The sequence below is a fragment of the Pelecanus crispus genome, chromosome 13 (assembly GCF_030463565.1).
Source record: "Pelecanus crispus isolate bPelCri1 chromosome 13, bPelCri1.pri, whole genome shotgun sequence".
In the NCBI taxonomy this organism is placed as follows: Eukaryota; Metazoa; Chordata; class Aves; order Pelecaniformes; family Pelecanidae; genus Pelecanus; species Pelecanus crispus.
The window spans coordinates 23,766,398-23,784,612 of record NC_134655.1 but is presented as its reverse complement, the minus strand read 5'-3'; the positions used below and the strand labels follow the sequence as shown (position 1 = coordinate 23,784,612).

Genomic DNA, 18,215 nt, shown 5'->3' with positions numbered 1-18,215 from the left:
CTTTCTGACTTGGTCTTACTAGAAAGACAGTGTTTAATGGGTGGGTTACGTTTAGCCAATATTTAGTGTTTTTCTGACTGATCAGCGATAATCGTGATAGAAGAATAAAACCTGGCTGAGAACAGTGTAGGAGTTGGGGCTGTTCAGCCTGGAGAAGAGGAGGCTCCAGGGAGACCTTCTTGCGGCCCTTCAATATATAAAGGGGCTTATAAGAGGGATGGAGAGAGACTTGGTAAAAAGGCCTGTGGTGACAGGACTAGGGGCCAGGGTTTTGAACTGGTTTAGACTGAACATAAGGAAGAAACTTTTTATCATGAGAGTGGTGAGATGCTGAAACAGGTTGCCCAGAGAAGTTGTGGATGCCCCATCATTGGAAGTGTTCAAGGTCAGGTTGGACGGGGCTTTGAGCAACCTGACCTACTGGAAGATGACCCTGCCCATGGGGGGATGGATTAGATGGACTTTAAAGGTCCCTTCCAACCCAAACCATTCTGTGATCCTATGAAGGTTTGAGCAATTGTCTTTATTTAAAAAAAAAAAAAAAAAAAAAAAAGCTCAGCAATGTTGAATCTATGTTCTCCCAGCTGAAAAAAAAATAGCTTTGTACACCACATTCATGATCTGAAGAGCCTCTTCCAAGGATGAGAGGGGGTGTGGAAGGTGCTGTGGGTGACGCGGGTGGCACAAGGCATTGGTGCCTGTGGCAATTCCAGTGACAGCACGCAGTGCCATGCCGCGGGACCTGCCCGGTGGCAGCGCTGCGGAGGTGGCTTCTGGAAACATGACCCCAGCATATTTAGCATGAATCTGTGTGACAGTGCCCAGATGTGGAGAAGGAGGTGGCTTGGGGCGAGCTTAACGTTATGCTGCAGCTTTTCTAAATTGTGGACGTCGTGTTAAAATTGTATTTGTAATAGCAGGGAAAGGAAACCTGTTTGTTTTGACACAATTAGGGTTGTGCCATTACGAAATCGCCTCAAGATGAAAAATGTTGGGTTTAGCCTCCGCGCTGGGAGCAGCTCGTGTGTCGCTTGGCCAAAGTCAGCAGGGTTATTTGGGGTGGGAAGCTGCACATCTTAACGGGCTGGTTCCCCACCGCTTCGTTTTCAGTGCTTTTATTTAGTCGTGTTTTGTAAAGCTCAAATGAGAGCGCCAAGTAACAACAGCATTCAAAAGCAGCGCTGGTTACTTCATTGAAGTTTTAACCTGAATTATAATGCAATTTGTTCCTTCAATTACTTCTGCCATGTTTCCACTTGGTTTAAATAAATGGTTTAGAACAAAACCCTTCACTTTTTGCTCATCCCTTGCCCTGCTTTGTTGTGTAGGGGAAGGTACCGGCGGTGCCCGCGGGAGCATCCTGCTCCTGTGCCCGCGTCTGGGTCAGCGTGCTGGGATGCGGGAGGCGAGGGAAGATGGGCAGAGGAGACCTGTGCCCCTCGTTCCCTCCATTTACTAAGATTTGCTGTAAATGAGAGCCTTCAGTTCTCCATCCAACGCTGCGACTGGTCCTTCCCTAGGTAAATAAGTGCCAGCTTTCACTTGTCGTTGCTTTTTAGGTACTTCTACGAGTGTAACTGTGTGTGGTGAGGCTGCGAGGAGCTGGCCCCAGGCCATCCCGCAGCGTTTCGGGGTCCTTTCGGACACAACATCCTTGCAATGAGAAAAAAAATCAGGGATTGCGGTAAACGGAGACCTGCCTGCGCGCAGGCGGAAATAAATAACAACAGCTTGGGGATTTGGGAAGCCCTTTGGGGTTTCTTGCAGGGGGGAAGCCTTTTGGTTTCCCAAATCCCGTTCATGAGACTGCAGTGGGGCTCGTTGGAGTAAAGCAAGATGCAAATGGAAAATCCAGCGGCTGCTCATTAGGAAGCAGGAATGGGATGCTCTGAGGCTGGAAGAAGGGTGCGTGCGTGGGAAGTAAGTCAGGAGCAGGCGTTCGTGCGTGGAGCGGAGGGGTGCACCCCCCTGCACCCCAACGGGTGGGAGAGGGGAGGCGAGAGCCCCGGGGCATGGCAAAAGCAAAGGGATCTTTAACGATTATTACTTTTGATAGGGACTTTTATGGCCTGCAGCTTAACGAGCCACTCTTTTAACTAGCCATTGATGGAAGGCGTTTATTCTTCTCTGCTATTTCAAAGGTGCTTTTGATGCCACAGGTTTTGTTCTCAGAACAATAACGCGCTCGATAACCTTTGCTGCGGCTTTTTTGAAGCCTCTTCCTTCTTGTCTTAGGCTGTCTTTGGCTTGTGCGTGTATTTATGGCTTAAATAACTGTGATCGGGTTTCTTCAGCGTAAAGAAAACCCCATCCTGGTCAGAGCAGCCCAGGTTGTTGGCGGGTGCGGTAACACACAGAACAAGGTGTTCGGCTCCTGATTAATCTTTTGTGAAATCCCTCATTTTAGAGAGTGGAAATACCTGGGGGAAATGCCGCTGGCGATGAGCCGCCGCGCCCTGGGGTAGCTGGGAGGACGGGTGAAGTTTCTAAACCAAAATTTCAGTTTCTGGGTAGGGATGCTGATTTAATAACTGTCAAAGAGTTTTTAATGCAGCAACTATTTTTTCATGAATAAGAGGTTGCTACATATTTTTTTTTTTTTGCCTCTTGGCATAAATCATGTTATAAAGATGTCCTTGCTCTAGGTTTAAAGTGTTAATTTATGTGGTAGACGGAATTGGATTTAAAGGTCCCTGAAGACCTTTGAATCTCAGTAGCTAATGAGGCTTGCAGAAGAGAGCTTGAGAGAGGAAAAACTTACTGGCAGTGAGTAATACTCATGAAAGAGCTGCAGGATTGAGCAAGTTTTGCAGAGAATAATTAGAAATGATCGCATCGGCATTTGGGGCATTTGATTATTTCCAGCTATAGATCTCCCCTGACGCCGCCTGCGTCCCTGTCCCTGCGGCCCCCCATGCCCCGGGGGGATGCTTCTCCCTGCCGAAACCCTTCAGGTTGAGTTTTCCCAAGTCCTAGACTGCATCCAAAGGGATGCAGCTCCTTGCCGTTCCCCTTGGGATGAGCTGGGCATCCATGAGCAGCCATCTCGCATCTCCCCCTCGGCTCAGCAGAGCTATCCCTGATGGAAAGGATTTAGCGTTCAGGCTCCCATCTCTCTGCTCGGCTAAGCCGTCCTTGCCAAAGATGCTTAAACTTGTCCTTCCTCTTCCAGCTGGCCTTGCTGAACTTCTTTCACCCTGAAGAAAAGCTGCACGTTGGAGAAGAAGGTAGACGCGTCCGTCGAAATAAAAGGAGTAAAGGCAGCGAAGGGCCAGACGGTGAGTCCTGCTTTATTCCTCGCCGCTGCGCTTCTCGTCTTCGCACAGACGAGCAGAAGACTGTCGTCTTTTTTTCAGGTCACGGTTATGATCACAGTACAGAATTCTGTATGTGGGGGGAAAAGAATTGGCATCTGTGGCTTTTAATAGTTTCTATCTTATTTTGATTGCCTTCCAGATGAGGAATTCCAGTAGTTCTGGTTTCTGCAACTGTAGGTCTAGTGATTTTGTGCAAATTAACGCTGCTTAGTAATTTCATCTTTGACTCTTCTTCTCTAATAGTGAGGCTCTGTGCTCATTTAAGGCTATAATTTGTACTTATCTACCTATATTTGTTGTTCTGTACACCTGTGTCTGCTTAAAATCATCAAGTAGCTATTCGTAGTCTAACAAACAGCTCGAACATCTGCATCACAAAATGGTGACTGGGTTCTAACGGGGTTTCTCAGTGCAGCGGAGGGTCTCGGCTGGGTTCAGAGCCGGTGTGAAGGGAAGCCGGAGTTGTACAGAGCTTGTATTAAGAGAGCGTAGGGTTAAAAAAAAAAATAGTTATATATCTGTGATTTGATAAATATAAAAACGAGTATGTGTGATACAAACCCCAGGGGCGTCGGGCTTCCTCGATGGCCCTGGTGCCGGGTGGTAGCCCGAGACCTCCCCGGTGCGGCAGCGCTGCCTGTCCTCGTGGTCCGCGGAGCAGCAGCCGCTGCTTCCCTTTGCCGTCACCGTCCCTTGGCGAGAGCATCCACCTCCACGTGTCCTGCTCTGCTACGCTCAGATGCCGAAGCCCTTCTCTTGTGTCGGGTCTCTTCATTTCAGACCTTCTGGCTGGTTTTGGGCTTGGCGTCTGGCAACGCGCCTCTGCTACGTGGATGGTCCCATCTCCCGCTCCGTGATGGGATGGGCCGTACCACGATCGGTGGTATCATACGCGTGCCTTATGCGAGTACTTAACATTACAACCTGCTACTGTCGGATAGGGGTTTTCCTTAAAGCATTTTCATCTTTAATGTGGGGAGTTCTGGGAGACGGAGGCCGTTCCTGATGATGGCTGCGAAGGCGCTGAGGATGCGGCGGTGGGAGCAGGAGCCGGGCTGCGTGGGTCGGTTATGGCTTTGCAGGGTGAGGGACCGCAGCGACTGGTTGTAGGTACGGTCTGGGAGGTACGGCCAGAATTAGATAAAGCCTTCTGCCTGGAAGACTGGGAAGGAGCAGCCTTGCAGCCCTCCCTGATGCACGAGATACAGCGCTGGGGTTTTGAAGCCGCTCGCACAGCGGGGTCACGGCAGCCGAGAGCACCGTACGGAAGGCACGGGGAGGCAGGCGACCCGGAGCACGTCCCTTGGGCGGCTGATGGCGTGCAACCCCTCGGATGTGGTGGTGATTCCCAGGGGCTCGCCGGGAGCCGCTCCGCGTGCCAAACGGCTGGCTCTTCACGCGGCAGGTGTCTTCTAAAGCCCCTGGGCGTCTGAAGGGTGCTTTAAAATGGAAAATGAACCCTGCCGAAATTATATTTCATGCTCGAGGTCACGTAATGTCACCTTTTTTGTTCTTCTAAGAACAGCGCCAAAATCCTTAGGTAGGGCATAACTTAAGGTAAGTACTGCGACATCTTTATTGCACCAAAACCACTCTCAACACTTGTTGAGAACTGAAGTAATAAATACCAAAACGATTAAAACTAACTTCACCTTCAGTCCCTTCCCCCAGCTTGAATCCTGCCTGATTTCAGTGTGAGGAATTTTATTTCCAGTGCTGTCTTTTCATGATTGTCCAACCACGCTGCGACACGAGGACCGCTTCCCGTGTCGAGCTCCTGGAAGAGCTCCCGCGCTTTCCTACTGCAGAAAAGCACAGGTCCCTTTTTATATGGAGAAGAGAAGGGGACTGGATGCCAGGGAAAGCAGGGAAAGAAATAGCGGAGTAGTGGTCTGTGCGTGGCTTGGTGCCGGCTAAGGCCAAGTCCTGACCGCTTTATAAACCCATCGGCTATCGTTAGTTTTCCTCTCCAGCTCCCTGGCTCCATGAGTTTCCCATCTCCCCTGCAGCCTTCGCAGTTTCACAGCGTTTCCCTGTGGCTCTGCTCCAAGAAAGAGCTTCGTGAAACTCCCCAGATTCCTCCTCCCCAAAACGCTGACAAGTATGATGCATTTGGTACAGACTCCCTGAGTGATTCCAGCGAAATGTGGTCCATCATCTTTAGAGCCGGTGTCGCTCTGATGCTCAGATGGCTCAGGCAGGATCCAAGTCCTTTTGCACCAACTCCTTGAAAATCTATTCCAGTGCCTTCGCAAGTCGCTTGTGTAAGTAGCAAGTTCCCACTGTATGCGAGCGGTGTAAATGGAGTGCTGCAGGCAGATGTTCGGTGGAATTAGCCTAGTCCATTAGGCTGCCTAAGTGCTGCCTTTCTGTTGCCAGATGTGCAGAAAATCGCTGCACGGTGAGAAATAGATGCTGGAAGTCGGTGGAATAGTGAGGGTTTTTCTCATCATCCTTGTGCCCGGGTGAAAACATGTTGTACTTTTATAGCTTGCGCTCCTTTCCCAGATTTCCTTCATGCTCCTTGAATGCGTCAAGAGTTGAGTCACTCCAGAAACGTAGCACGCTTCCACCGGTAACGTTTGTCTTTTTGTAAATTAGGGGGTTTGACCCCATAGGGTGATGGGGATGGGGAAGATTGCCCGAGTGACAGGCCGTTTTCCTAGTGACATTAGCAAGGTGGGGTATGTTGGCAAGCAGTTACTTAGTGTTTGGCCATCTCGGTTTTATTAGGTAGAGCGGTATTTAACAAATGCAAGCCGTCAGGGTAGGGACTGACCTTGTAACAACCATTAAATCAATAAACAAACAGAATAGCTTTCTTGTGTAACTTGTGCTGTTTGTTTTAGACCCACGTGAAGGAATCTTACTTTTTAGAAAAGGGCAATGAATCATTAAAAAAAAATAAATAAAATAATGTCACGGTACTGATAACACTGTTTTCTTCATGAGTTTTGTGAAGGGAAAGTTGATCAAATCTTTGATCTCCAAAGAGCCTCCAGAAGATAAAAGTGGATGAACTATAAATTCCCAGAAGGAAGGAGATGTGCTTTCCACTTGAGGCCTCGCTAATATTTGTCTGGAATTAATTTTATGAACTTTCAAGTCCTTTCACACATGCAGTGAAAGACCAAAGTGATCCAAGTGTGGAAGCCATGGTTGGAGGGAGGCTGCTCAGTCCCCTTCCACGGCTGTTCGAGTCCTCATCTTGGTACCAACAACGGGACGGCTTGGATGATCTGTAAATGTCAAAGACAGCACGGTTCATTCCCTAAAAATTTTTTTCTTTTAGGAAAATTTGCTTTCAAGTCTTTTGCTGTGAAAAAGGTGGGTTTGAGACAGGTCAGAGCTGGTCCCGCGGGGCGGGAGGAGGGTGACAGCCGCGGCCGTGCCCAGAGCACGGAGCCACCGGGATGGGACGTGGGAGGCCACGAGCAGCGAAGCTGCTTCGGCGCCGCGTTGCTGCTTGCTGAAAAACCCCGGGAAAAATTGTGCGCAGTAGCGCAGGGCTATCGGTTGGATCCTGTCACTTCCAAACACGACTCCAGTATTTCAAGGGCTCCTTTGAGGACTCCGGCTTCAGTCCTCCTACCCGCTCGTCTTGTTTTATGACCGTGTCTGCTTGATTTTAGTTTGCGTCCCGCCACGCGCAGTGCCCTGGAACCAGTTCAGCAAGCCGAGGCGGTGTCCTGGGGCGAGGTGCCTGCCCCGCTGCCCTCTCCGCTCGCTGCCCCGCCAGCCTTGCTCTGCCGCGGGTTAATGCCAGGCTGATGCCCGTCCCCAGCCCGAGGAGCACAGATCATCTCTCAAGCCGGCTTCCTGTCCGTGCCACCAAAACCAACACTTGCCCAGCTTTAAAAATTGCCACTTTTTTTTTTCCCCCCCTACTTCTCAAGGCCCAAGATTATCCCCTTTACAGCTCCGTTTTATGGTGTACTTTCTACTCCGTGTTACCGACTCCACCTGTCACTTAATTTGCTTTAGTTCGCTCAAACTTGACCCTCTCCAATGTCTCTTCTTTTATTTTTCTCTTTTTCCCCTCCTTCCTTTTCATCTTGGTGTATTTATGCTGCTGTGGAACCGCTGTTGCTCCCAGATTAACAAATCATTCCGGAGCTGGTAATTAGCAACAGTTGTGCTAAAAGGAACCATCAAGAATGTTAAATTAGTCCACTTTTAAATAAACTGTGTAAGAAATGTTAGATCTCTATTCCCAGAGCACCAGTAAAAATGCTGCTGGCTCTTTGCTAACAAAGCCAAAATATGGGAGTAGCATGGTTGTAACTACAGAGACAATTCTGTGCTCTTGAGGTTATAAATAATGACAGAGCATTTACAAAGCAGATGTCAATAGGACTCTTTAAAAAACACTGTTTTTAAAAAAAAAAAAAAAACAAACTAGTTTCTTTTTCTCCTACTTTCATCTCTGTTCCCAGTTAGATCCCTGCCGTGCTGCTTTCCTGGTTTGTTTGGTTTTTGCTTTTTGGTTTGGGGTTTGTTTTTTTTTTTTTCCTTCCTAGATTTTTTCATATTGAGCTTGGTGAGAAACATAAGTGATTGTTACCCATTCTTTGATTTGGAGCATGGCAGCTGGGAAGAGGCTGAGCAGATGGCTGTCCTTAAGCTGACAACAATTTGGTTCCTACTACTTTGGCAGTCCTTACTGCCGAGGAAAGTCCTTGATGAGAACTCATGGGTTTCAGCGCTGCAAATGGCTTTTGTTGAAATGAAAATTAAATTCTGGGAGAGCAGAAGCTCGTCTCGATCCCTGCTTCTACCTGGAGCTTTGGAAGTGACGTGCCAGCTACGTGGGTTCAGTGTTTCACCTTGTTAGTATTCGTGCGTGGTTTTAGGATGGTTTTAGGATGGTTTAGCAGGGAGCTGATGCCAGAGCCCGGCTGCGGGTGCCTGGCTCCCTCCGTCCCCCCCGGCAGCCCCCGGTCCCGCAGGTGCCGCATCTCGGCCGTCCCCGTCCCCCCCTCCCGACCGGGCGGCGCTGACGATGCAATAGGCCTTTTTTTTATTATTATTTTTTATTTTTTTTTAATATCCAGATCACAATAGCGACTTTTCCTGCTGGCTTCCTCTCCTTTGGAAAGGGCAGGTTCATCCCTCTGCCTCCAGAACAATCGGTGCCTTTGTGTCGGCCCCGTGCAATTCCCCAAAGCCCAGGCATTCCCAGAAACGCAGATGTATGAAGGGCGATAGAGCCTTATTGTGCTCCGAAACCATGGTGATGAGCACTCAGTAAATACAGAACATTTCCTGGATACTGGAGCGCAGGGGACCGTCCCGAAAGAAAGGCTCACCACAAAGTGCTTGCACTTACTGATTTCCCCCAGAATTTCTCTGTGATTTCACCCAAAATGGGAGAAGGGAGGAATTAAGATGATGTCTGAGTCTTTGTGGACAATCTCCATCCCTTTCCTGTGACGTTGCTGTCAGCACATGTTATTACTATGGTAAAATTAAGACTACAGCTCATTTACAGATCCTTACCTACATGCTATACCTCTGGTTATTATAATAAGGCAGGCTCACTGTGTAAGGTCTTATACCCCAGGCACTTCTCTGCCTCCAGGACACACTGATAAAAATACAGGTGACTAAGTTAAAATATAGGAAGCTAACTGCTTCAGACCACGGTCTTGTGTCTGTGCTCATTTCTAACCAACGTTTCCACTGAGACGGATCCAGAGAAGCTTAACAACTGTATAAGAACCCAGAATAACGTTTAGGTCCTGGTTTCAGCTCTGTTACAGCGATGGTAGATTAAGACCACGTCATTTCTGGAAGCAAGTGAAAGCAAAGGTGAAGATGATAGTAAAGGGGTTCTTCTGGCTCTAGGTATAACTTTTAAGAGAATACATTTTTAGACAGCTGCAACATTTTCAGCGTATCCTTGGTTCAAACTACTCTGAATTCAGTTTTTTAATACTGAAATGACTCTGAGGTCAAATTCGCTGCAGTGTCCATTAACAATTTTTGCTGAAGCCTGTCTGGGAAATCCATAGGCAGTTGTTTGTCATCCAGCAGCATGATATGGTAGATACCCAAGCAGGGCATAATTTGATAGAAGCTCCGCGTAGCCCGAACGCGTTGGGAAAGCAGAGGTGTTAACATCTAGGCTTGAGCCAAAACGCTTTTTCAGCTTAAAGATTTTGGAGTCACTTTCTGTACCTAGAAAGTGCGTGATGCTGAAAGCCTGAGTGGTGACGTTCACTCCTGCAGGATGCGTTGAGGGTGATACTCTCATGAGGATGTGCTTTAGCAGCCAGCAAGAAGGAGCCAAGGTCTGCAAACTGGTGGAGTCCAGAATTCTTCACTGAACTCTGGTATGTTGCTGTCCCAATTGGATCTTAAATATTAAAAGCAGTTAACTTGCTGGGAGAGGTACAAGCCTAATTGTGTGGTGGCCATGATGAGGAATTGTTCCAGGTCACGGGGCTCACCATGTAATGGTTGACATGTCCTGATCCATACACAACCTCCGTTTGCCTCCTGTCTTCTTCACCAGCCCTTCCAGCTGTGCCCTGGGTTGTTCCAAAGAAACCCTGCTTCATTATTCTTAATACTTAGGAAGCCGTGATGAGGTGCTGTTGATTTGTTCCATCCGTAGAGCTGCGCTGGTGGTGTGTGTTTGTCCTCCCTGGTACCTCCCATCTGGTTCGGATGAGGTGGTGGGATGACCACTGAAAGGTTTGGAGATGCAGAGGATATTCAGATGGCTTGAGAAGGAATTCTCTGGTCAGAATCTTGCCTTGGTTGCATTTTCAGATGCTTGCGCTGATTCCACTTTTGGGTGGGTTTCAGAGTTGTGCTGGTGGATTCTTAGTGCTGAGCATACGGTGTGTTCTTCAGTAGGCTTTGCTGAAACTTGAACTAAACTTTTAAGCTTTTTTTACAGCTGCATGTTAAGCAGGGACTGTTATTAGAAGTGACTGGTGATTCTGTATGAATTCCACTTCTGAAAACCAGGGCTTTTCATAACGCCTCGGGTCAAATACTGAAGTTCAGTAATCTCAGATAGTTTCTTCTGTTACAAAACACGGACAGGACTAGTGAGAGGAGAACAGATGTTCCAGCCGGGCAGGAATGCAATTGCATCTGAACTATGTGTGCATCTGAACTATGGATGCCGTGCACCAAACGTTGTAAATGCTGAACTCGACTAGTAGCTGGTGATTTCTTTCCCACAGTATGAGAGGCTCTATTGTCTGTCGTACTGAAGTATTTGCAGCTGAGCTTTGATTTCTGTGAATAAACTGGCTCTCTAGCCACATCCACAGAGTATTTTGCAGGCAGACACAAGTTTGCTTAGCACATGCTCCAAGCCTATCTGGTTGCAGATCAGCTCTAGCACAAAAGCTGAGGAGCTGGTGCTGAGCTGGATCAGGTCCACCTTTCCGAATGGCCAGGTATGGCAGTCCAGGCTCAGGGTCCTGCCGCAGCGACGACGGGATAACTGCCTTCTGCAGATCTTGGGCTGAATAAGCTTATTTTTCTGTCTGTAGGGGCCAGGGCAGAACTGAATAGGCAAACCCAGAGCTGCCGCGCTGGTGGTGGGAATTGTGAAGTTGTCTTCAGTTGTGGCCTGTCTGGGCACTCATTAAAAATCTGCTCGGTTAGAGTAGGCCAGATACATTAGCCATAGGAAAAGTGCTGTTGCACGAAGCCGGATGCCACCACCACCGGGAAACTCTTTGGGGAGCAAGTTGTGAATGGGGCACGGCAGTTGGATGTTTTCATTAGGGCTCTGTTGGCCGTGATGTATAGCAACATTGTTGGATTTGTAACTGATCTCGTTAATACGAGCAGGATTTGGTGAAGTCCGTTAATCTGTTTGAAATGCTGTGAATGGAAAAACTCAAGAGTTGGCTGAGCCAGGCAACACTTCACTGCGTCATGACTGCTGCAGGGACTTGGTTTTGGCTTCCCAAGGAGCGGTGGGGTCTCTCTTGGGTTTCCTTCAGACCCCTTTTCAGATTCATACAAACATAAGTACCTGTTTGTGCACACAGATATGCCTTTGGATATAGATCCCATGCTGTTCCATGTGATTAAACCGTCTGTTTACAGGCAGCTGTTCAACGCTAGAGCGGTTTTCCATCCGATTAGGCAGAATTACGTACGGGAGGAAGAAAAACATGTAAGGTTCGGCAGGGATGAGATAGTCGAAGAGATTTCCTCCCACCTGCCCTTGATTCCTTATGGATAGCTGTGGTAGGGAAGAGTGCACTTGAAACATCCAGCAAACAATTTAAGAGAGCCTTTCGTACACTTGGTTAAAACCTTGCTGCAGCACCACTTGGGAATCATTTCTACTGGAATTCATGACATATGTTAGTTGTTTATCTTAGTGGGATATGACTTAAAATGTCAGAGTGTTTTGTGTTAAGCAACAACCGAATAAAACAAACAAAATAAAAACACAGCTGTAATACTACACTTTAAATTGTTGAATTCAAATATGTGGTATTGATAAAGTAAGCAATAGGGTGCAGTGGTGTATAGAAAATAAGCCTTATGAGTCCAGCCAGCAAGCCAGCAAAAGCCTCGAGATACTTGAATTAGAAGTAGTAATGTTGTTTGTCAGCTCTGCTGTAAAGATCCAGCATTTGGAATCCAACCTAAATGCCTGAAGGAAAACAAAAGGCACATCGTATTCTTCTTCCATAGCCAGTGAGAGTGCGGAAAATGAAATGTGATGGCCACAGGTTCTGGTGTGAACCCCAGGAACTTGGCTGGGACTGATTATGTGGGAGCGGAGTTAAGAAGGGTGGAGATTTATGTTTGATTGGATTTTTGTCTTTTTGAGAAGGCAGCACGATATTATTTTGCCAGCAACAGTGGCTCTGTAGTTAATTGGGAGCAGGATTTTGTCTTTGTTCATGAACATATTTGCACTATGGTGTGCTTGCACCTACTCAGTGGAGACTGGATATTTTTTTTTAAAAGCTTTCATGCTATCAGTAGGCTGTCCTGGTACCTTGCCACCGATCCCAAAGTGGATCTGGATGGGACTGAGGAAATAAATCAGCCGGTCGTTCTTTGTCATATAGAGTGATGGAAATTCCTGTTGCGGTAAGGGTACCTCTGCTGTACTCGAGAAAGCAGCGAGCAGTGATTTTCAGCAGAGCTCTGGCTGTTGGAGAAGCAGAGCTGAGGTCGTGGAGTAACATAGGGTGGGGGGGACCCCAGGAGGTGACTGGATCCGGCCCTCTTCCCCAAAGCGGGACCAACACCAGACAGGGGTGACCACAGCAGAGGTGACAGACTTCTAAAGGACGGTTGCTGTTCCAGTCTGGTTCTTCCATGACCCCGCACCTGTGTTGTTCCTCGTGCCAGAAAGCCCGTAGGAGGTATGCAGGGCTGGTGGGTCTCTACGTGCTCCAACACAGGTCCCTTCAAACAGCAGCTGATGACCTCTGAGTCACGCCATCCTTTTTAAGGTGGAAAAATGTGGTAAATGCATGAGAACAATTACATTCATCCTACTCCTTCCCCCTCTCCAGCGGGGGCAGAGGGTGGTTGCTCAACAAGGTACCTTTACCTGGACCCGTGAGACAGGTTGTTGACTGATGGTCTCTTAGGTCTGCCTCTTTGGCTCACACTTCAGCTCTGATCATCTTGAACTGCAGTAGCTAAAGGCTTTTTTTCCCTTTAATATGATTAAAGATCAATATAAAGCACATAGCAACCTACTGTTGCTGTTGGCCAGTATCTCTGTATTTTTGCATTTAACTGTCCTCCCATTCCTTATGAGCTTGACCAAGTTATTCCCTGATGTAAAGAGTCCTGGTTTTTAATTGTCAAACCAGGGAAAAATCTCTCTGACTATTGGCAAGAGAAAAAAAACTTTGGCAACAACAAAAAAAACCTGTTACATGATGAGATCTTACACAGTCTGAAGCTGTCTGAGGAAGAGAGATTGTGGCTCTCTGGCATCCAGTGTCACTCCAGGGGCTCAAGAGAAGGGGCAGGGATGAGCTGTGACTTTCCCTCCGTTTGTTTTTGGACCGATAGGCTTGAACTGGGGTCTGGTGTATGCAATCAGAGGAATAGGGAGGGAGCAGACTACTGATCCATGGAGCTCCTGGAGCAGCATCTGATCATCTGGATGACACATGGATGTAGGCTTGTCCTTTGACGGATTGCTCAGAGGAGAGGAGCAGTGAGGCAGCAGAAAGCCACTCTCATACCTAACTCACCACAAGATAAATGATTCTCAGCCTTTGGTGTTGATGCATAAGCTCTTCTCAGACCCTCTGGCCAAGCAGCATAGTGTCCCAGAAGTGTCGGGGGAGACCTCAGTGCGGGATACTTCCCTCGGAGACATGTGGAGACACATTGCTTAAAGAAGAAGAATAGCCTCAAAAAGTGGATGTAGCCAAGGGAGTGCCTCAAAAGAGTACAAAATGAGCTGCAAACTCTTCTTGATCTCTCAGGCTGGAGGAGACTGGCTTTGAGCGTTAGGCAGTTTAATTCAGCACAGGGGTGGGGTATCAGGAGAAGTGTCAGCTATAAATTGGCTCCAAGCCAGCCTTGGGATCTTGGCAGCCTGTAACTCCAGAGTACAACAGGGCTACCAGTAGGCAGAGATTCCTGAAATTTAGGGTTTGTGTTTCTACTGTGCACAGAGTTTAAGTGCAGTGAAGGTAGAGCAGCAGGCTGGGATGTCCTCCAGGCACGACTCTTGGTACAGCTGTGGAAGGAAGATGCTGGAGAGAAGCAACAATAGTGGTTGAGGAGCAACTGAACGGCCTTGGGCTCTGCCTTACATATTAATGTACGAGGCAGCACTGTTTCATCCTTCCCACGCTTTGTACAATGAGCTCCCGTTCTGTTACGTAATATATTCACTATATTCGGATTTATTGACATGAGTACTAGCCTTGTACCAGGGACATCGTGTCCCTAACTTGCATTCAGCCATTCTGCCTGTAATCGCAGGCAGCATCGTTCCTCCGCACTTAGCAGAAGACCTGCCTTCCTCATCCCATCCCCCAAGAAAAACCACTCTGGCGAGGCATGCCAGAAGTTTTGAGTAGTGCACAATGCATTTTACTTCTGGGGTATTTTCCTAAATCTATAATTTATCTTATTTTCTGAATATTCTGGAGTAATAATACCAAAGCTGCTCTTCAAGATCTCTTGCCTGTTTCTCTGGAATTGGTGAAGAAGCACTTTCTTTTTCAGGGAAGGGAAAGAATTCATCTTGTTTCAGTATTTGTATCGCTGACTGATATTTCAGTAGGGTCCAAGAAGCTTTCATCTGGATAGACCAAATTTCCTGAAAATGTTGAAAACATATTGGTTCCAAACCTCCCCCCAGACCACATGTTCTAGATTAAGCATGTGTTTGGGAGCTAACATCCTTCTTTCCCCAACTCCACCATAGTCTGGCATTAATAACGCCGCACTTAAAAATATTTGAAAAGCCTTACATATCTCATACTCATGTGAACGAAGTAAATATCATTACACCAGTTCTATAAATGAAACAACTGAGTTTCGGAGGTTTGACTAAAGTGGAGGTTTTTTAGTATTAATTGAGACAGCTTATATCAAAGAAGGTAGTAGAGTCTTCAGCACTTGAAATCTCAAGTAACACCTGAGCTTTTCTTTCCCCCCCTGCCCCTTAGTATTGGTCAAATAGAGATAGAGGGATGGATGGAAGGCTTAACGGGCAGGACTTCTTTGATATTAGGTCATCATAATGGTTCCTTCTGGTCTTAATGTCTGTGAAAGTTGACAGGACTGGTTAATTCCAAGGCGTGGGTCGGGAAAGGTAGCATTTTAATAGCCACTTTGCCCCTCTTTTTTAGGAAGCCCCAAGTGGCAGAGAACTTCCTCCAGGAGAGGTGGACATTTTCACAGCTGGAGGGCACTTGGTGGCCAGAGCTTTCTATGAGAGATGGAGACAACCTGCGTTGTTGGGTTGAATGGTAACCTGAGGGTTAGCAGGACTCGAGCCGTGGGACACTCATCTGCTGCACCGCAGAGCCTGGTTGTCGTGCTCGGCTCCTGTTTCTTCTCTTCCCTTTGTGCATTGTGTTTATTGAGAATCCAGGATCCTTGAAGAAAAAATCCCTGCATGCAAATGGAGAATAATTTCATTTTGGCCAGCACCGTCACATTTTTCAGTAACTCCATTAAAAATGGTATCCTGACTAATGTCCAGGAACTCATTTCAAATTCTGTTAGCTGTCTATTCTCCAGAAGTTACTGGTGGATTTGGGCAGTATTCAGAGCTTTGTCTGAGATTTAGCAAGTGGTCTCTGTTAAACCAGCTGGTTAGCAGGGTTTGGAAAAATACTTTACACCAACTTCCATAGCTGTTGAGAACAGTGATCATTAAATCTAGTATTCTTCTTCCAACCACACCCAGAAGCTCATACTTCAAAGAAAAAGATGGAAAATTCTTTTTTTTTTTAGTTCACAAAGGTGATACAGTTTTCAAAATGTGCTTATTAGGTAAATCACATAGAACTCCCCACTTCTGTTTTCGTCTTCAAAATTAGGTGTTCGTCTTGAAAGTAGCTGTAGACTTAATGATTTCAGGTCACCTTATGCTTATTTTATGAATGAGTGAGAAGCGATGTGGTGTTTCTGGAGGATTTAGTGCTAGGAAAATAGAAAGGGGTGCCTTAACAACCCCAGGAGCAAGCAGTGAATGCTGAAAATGGGTTGGCACAGCCTGTAGAGGACCCAGTGGTTGCTGCAGTGTACCTTTCCAAAAACGCTTGAACACCTTGAAGGCATCAGTAGACGTCTTTGTTCTGGGTTGAATGTGGATGCTGCTAGAATGCGGTAGTGGCACTTGTTGACTTTGTTCTGCTCTCGGCAGCTGAGAATTTGAGAAAGTTCAGCAGCTTTCCTAGGTCCTACTTTTCCTTTGTTTGACTGATTTCTAGAATGGTCAACCTTTTATAGGTTTTATATAAAATAAGCGTAATTACAAAGATCTGTTCCCATCAATAAAACCAGTTTGAACTGTTTTGCAGGAATTTAAACTATTTCTTGTTAATCCTCACACATAACTGATAAGTGAATGCAGGGTTTTTTTAATATACTATTTATATCAGCATATGTCCTAAAGAAGTTTTTGATATTTGTGTATATATAGTAAATCATAGCAGTGTGTAGCATGCAGAAAGAAAAATCGGCGGGGGAAAAAGTAAACTCTATAAATCTCTATAAGAGAAAACATGTCATATGTAATATCCTCGGGTTGCATCACCATCTGGTTTTTTTCTGAAGCCCTTGGAAACGATCCAGCAGATGCTAGGGCTGCAGGAGCTGGCGGGGGGGCTAGAACCTGCTCCCTGAAGCACGGTTAGATGTCTTCTGCTGCTTGCTGGGCCACAGCTGCTGCTTGACACAACAAAAACTCATCTATTGCAAATGCTGTCTTTAGCTTAGGTGAGAAGTTTGCATCTGGAGCGGCTCGGTGCTAAAACCCGTGGCAACAGTGCTGCTGCTAGGAGGAGTGACTTGGCATTGCTTGGAGCCTTGCCCTTGCGGACGCCCAGCTGGATGGCTCTGCAGGCAGAAGGCTTCCAGGGTGGCCGTTTTGGTACCATACAGAGCTGTATTTCCCTGCTTGTGCCTTTCCTTCAAGGTTTACCGCTCTTGCTGGTTTTATATTCCCCCTTTTCTGTTATCATTCCCTTTTATTTTCCCAACAGATGTGGAAAATAAGCTTTTGGAGGAGTCTAGGTCTCGAGCGCTGTTCAAAGCTAAGGTTTTCAAAAGCCTGGCGTGCAGCGTTGCTGCTCTAACACCTTTGCTGGGGAAATCCCGGCCTGTGATTAAAAACTCAGCTGGCAGATGATAGAGCTGGCCTGAGTTATTACAGCAGGAGTCGGTGGGCTTTTCTTACAGGAAATCCAGTGAAAGAGATGATAAATTTTAGAAGTAGATCAGGTAGCTAGCATAAATGTTTCAAGTCAGGCTAGCAGCCTGCTTTGTAGCTTGGTAGCTATGGCTTTAGTAGTTCGACAGAAAATAATCTCACCACTTTCCAAAGGGACTGATGAACTTTTGAGAGACTTCTAAGCAGTGACCCGTGACACCAGAGGGCTCGCTCTGAGCTGGAAGACCCCCTCCAAACCCATGTTCCTCCTTCTGGAGGTTAGGAGAAGCCTTCTCATTCCCACCTTAATGCTCTTGGGGAGCAATTCGCACATGTGAGGACATGCCAGCACTGTCCTTCAAGCCCTAACAGGTCTTCTCCCTCCATGCCCATCACCGTAGCCTTTCCCAGCGGTGTTCTCATCCCTTTCCCAGCGGTACTCTCATCCTTTTCCCTGCATTGATGGCCAGCTAGGCGAGCTCTGCTTGACCACTTCTTGACCTTCCCAGGAGCCCTTCTGTGAAATTGTTCTCATTTATATTCATCTTTCTGTAGGTAGATTATCACGATTGACAGCATTACTCCCAGGTTTTTCATCAGTATTGCCCTATGTCTGCCAGAGGTATTTCCACTGATCTGTTTTAGGATTGCATTTCTGCCTTTCCTGGCTGTGTGACAGCAACTCAGCATGTGCAGACATTGTCCTCCACAGCTTTATCAGAGGAGCTTCACCATCCAGCAGAACAGTTTATTATTCCCTCCGTATATATAATTTATAGGACTATGCATTTTGTATGACTGAATCTCATTCCATGCTTATTATCCTTCAAAGCCATCCAGCCTGTCCTCTCCGATACCCTGGTTGTCTTCTGTATTAACAGTTCTTGTCAACTTTCCTTCCTCTGCAAAGCAAAGCTAAAATGAAGGGTTGAATAGAGCTGACAGCTCCTTCAAGGACGGATTAGAGCATAAGCATAAATGTAATTTCAGATGAAAGACAGGAAATGTAGAAGGGGATGGACTTCCCTTGGTCTGGGGTC

General features: G+C 46.9%; 1 protein-coding gene across 1 annotated transcript in view; it reads left to right on the top strand.

Moving 5' to 3' along the window:
* EDA (ectodysplasin A) overlaps positions 1-18,215 on the top strand; it is an 85,581-nt gene that overhangs the window by 52,460 nt on the left and 14,906 nt on the right. Inside the window, exon 2 of the mRNA XM_075720759.1 lies at positions 3,173-3,278. Within this exon, the coding sequence (XP_075576874.1) occupies positions 3,173-3,278 (106 nt within the window). The remainder of the gene's footprint in view (positions 1-3,172; positions 3,279-18,215) is intronic.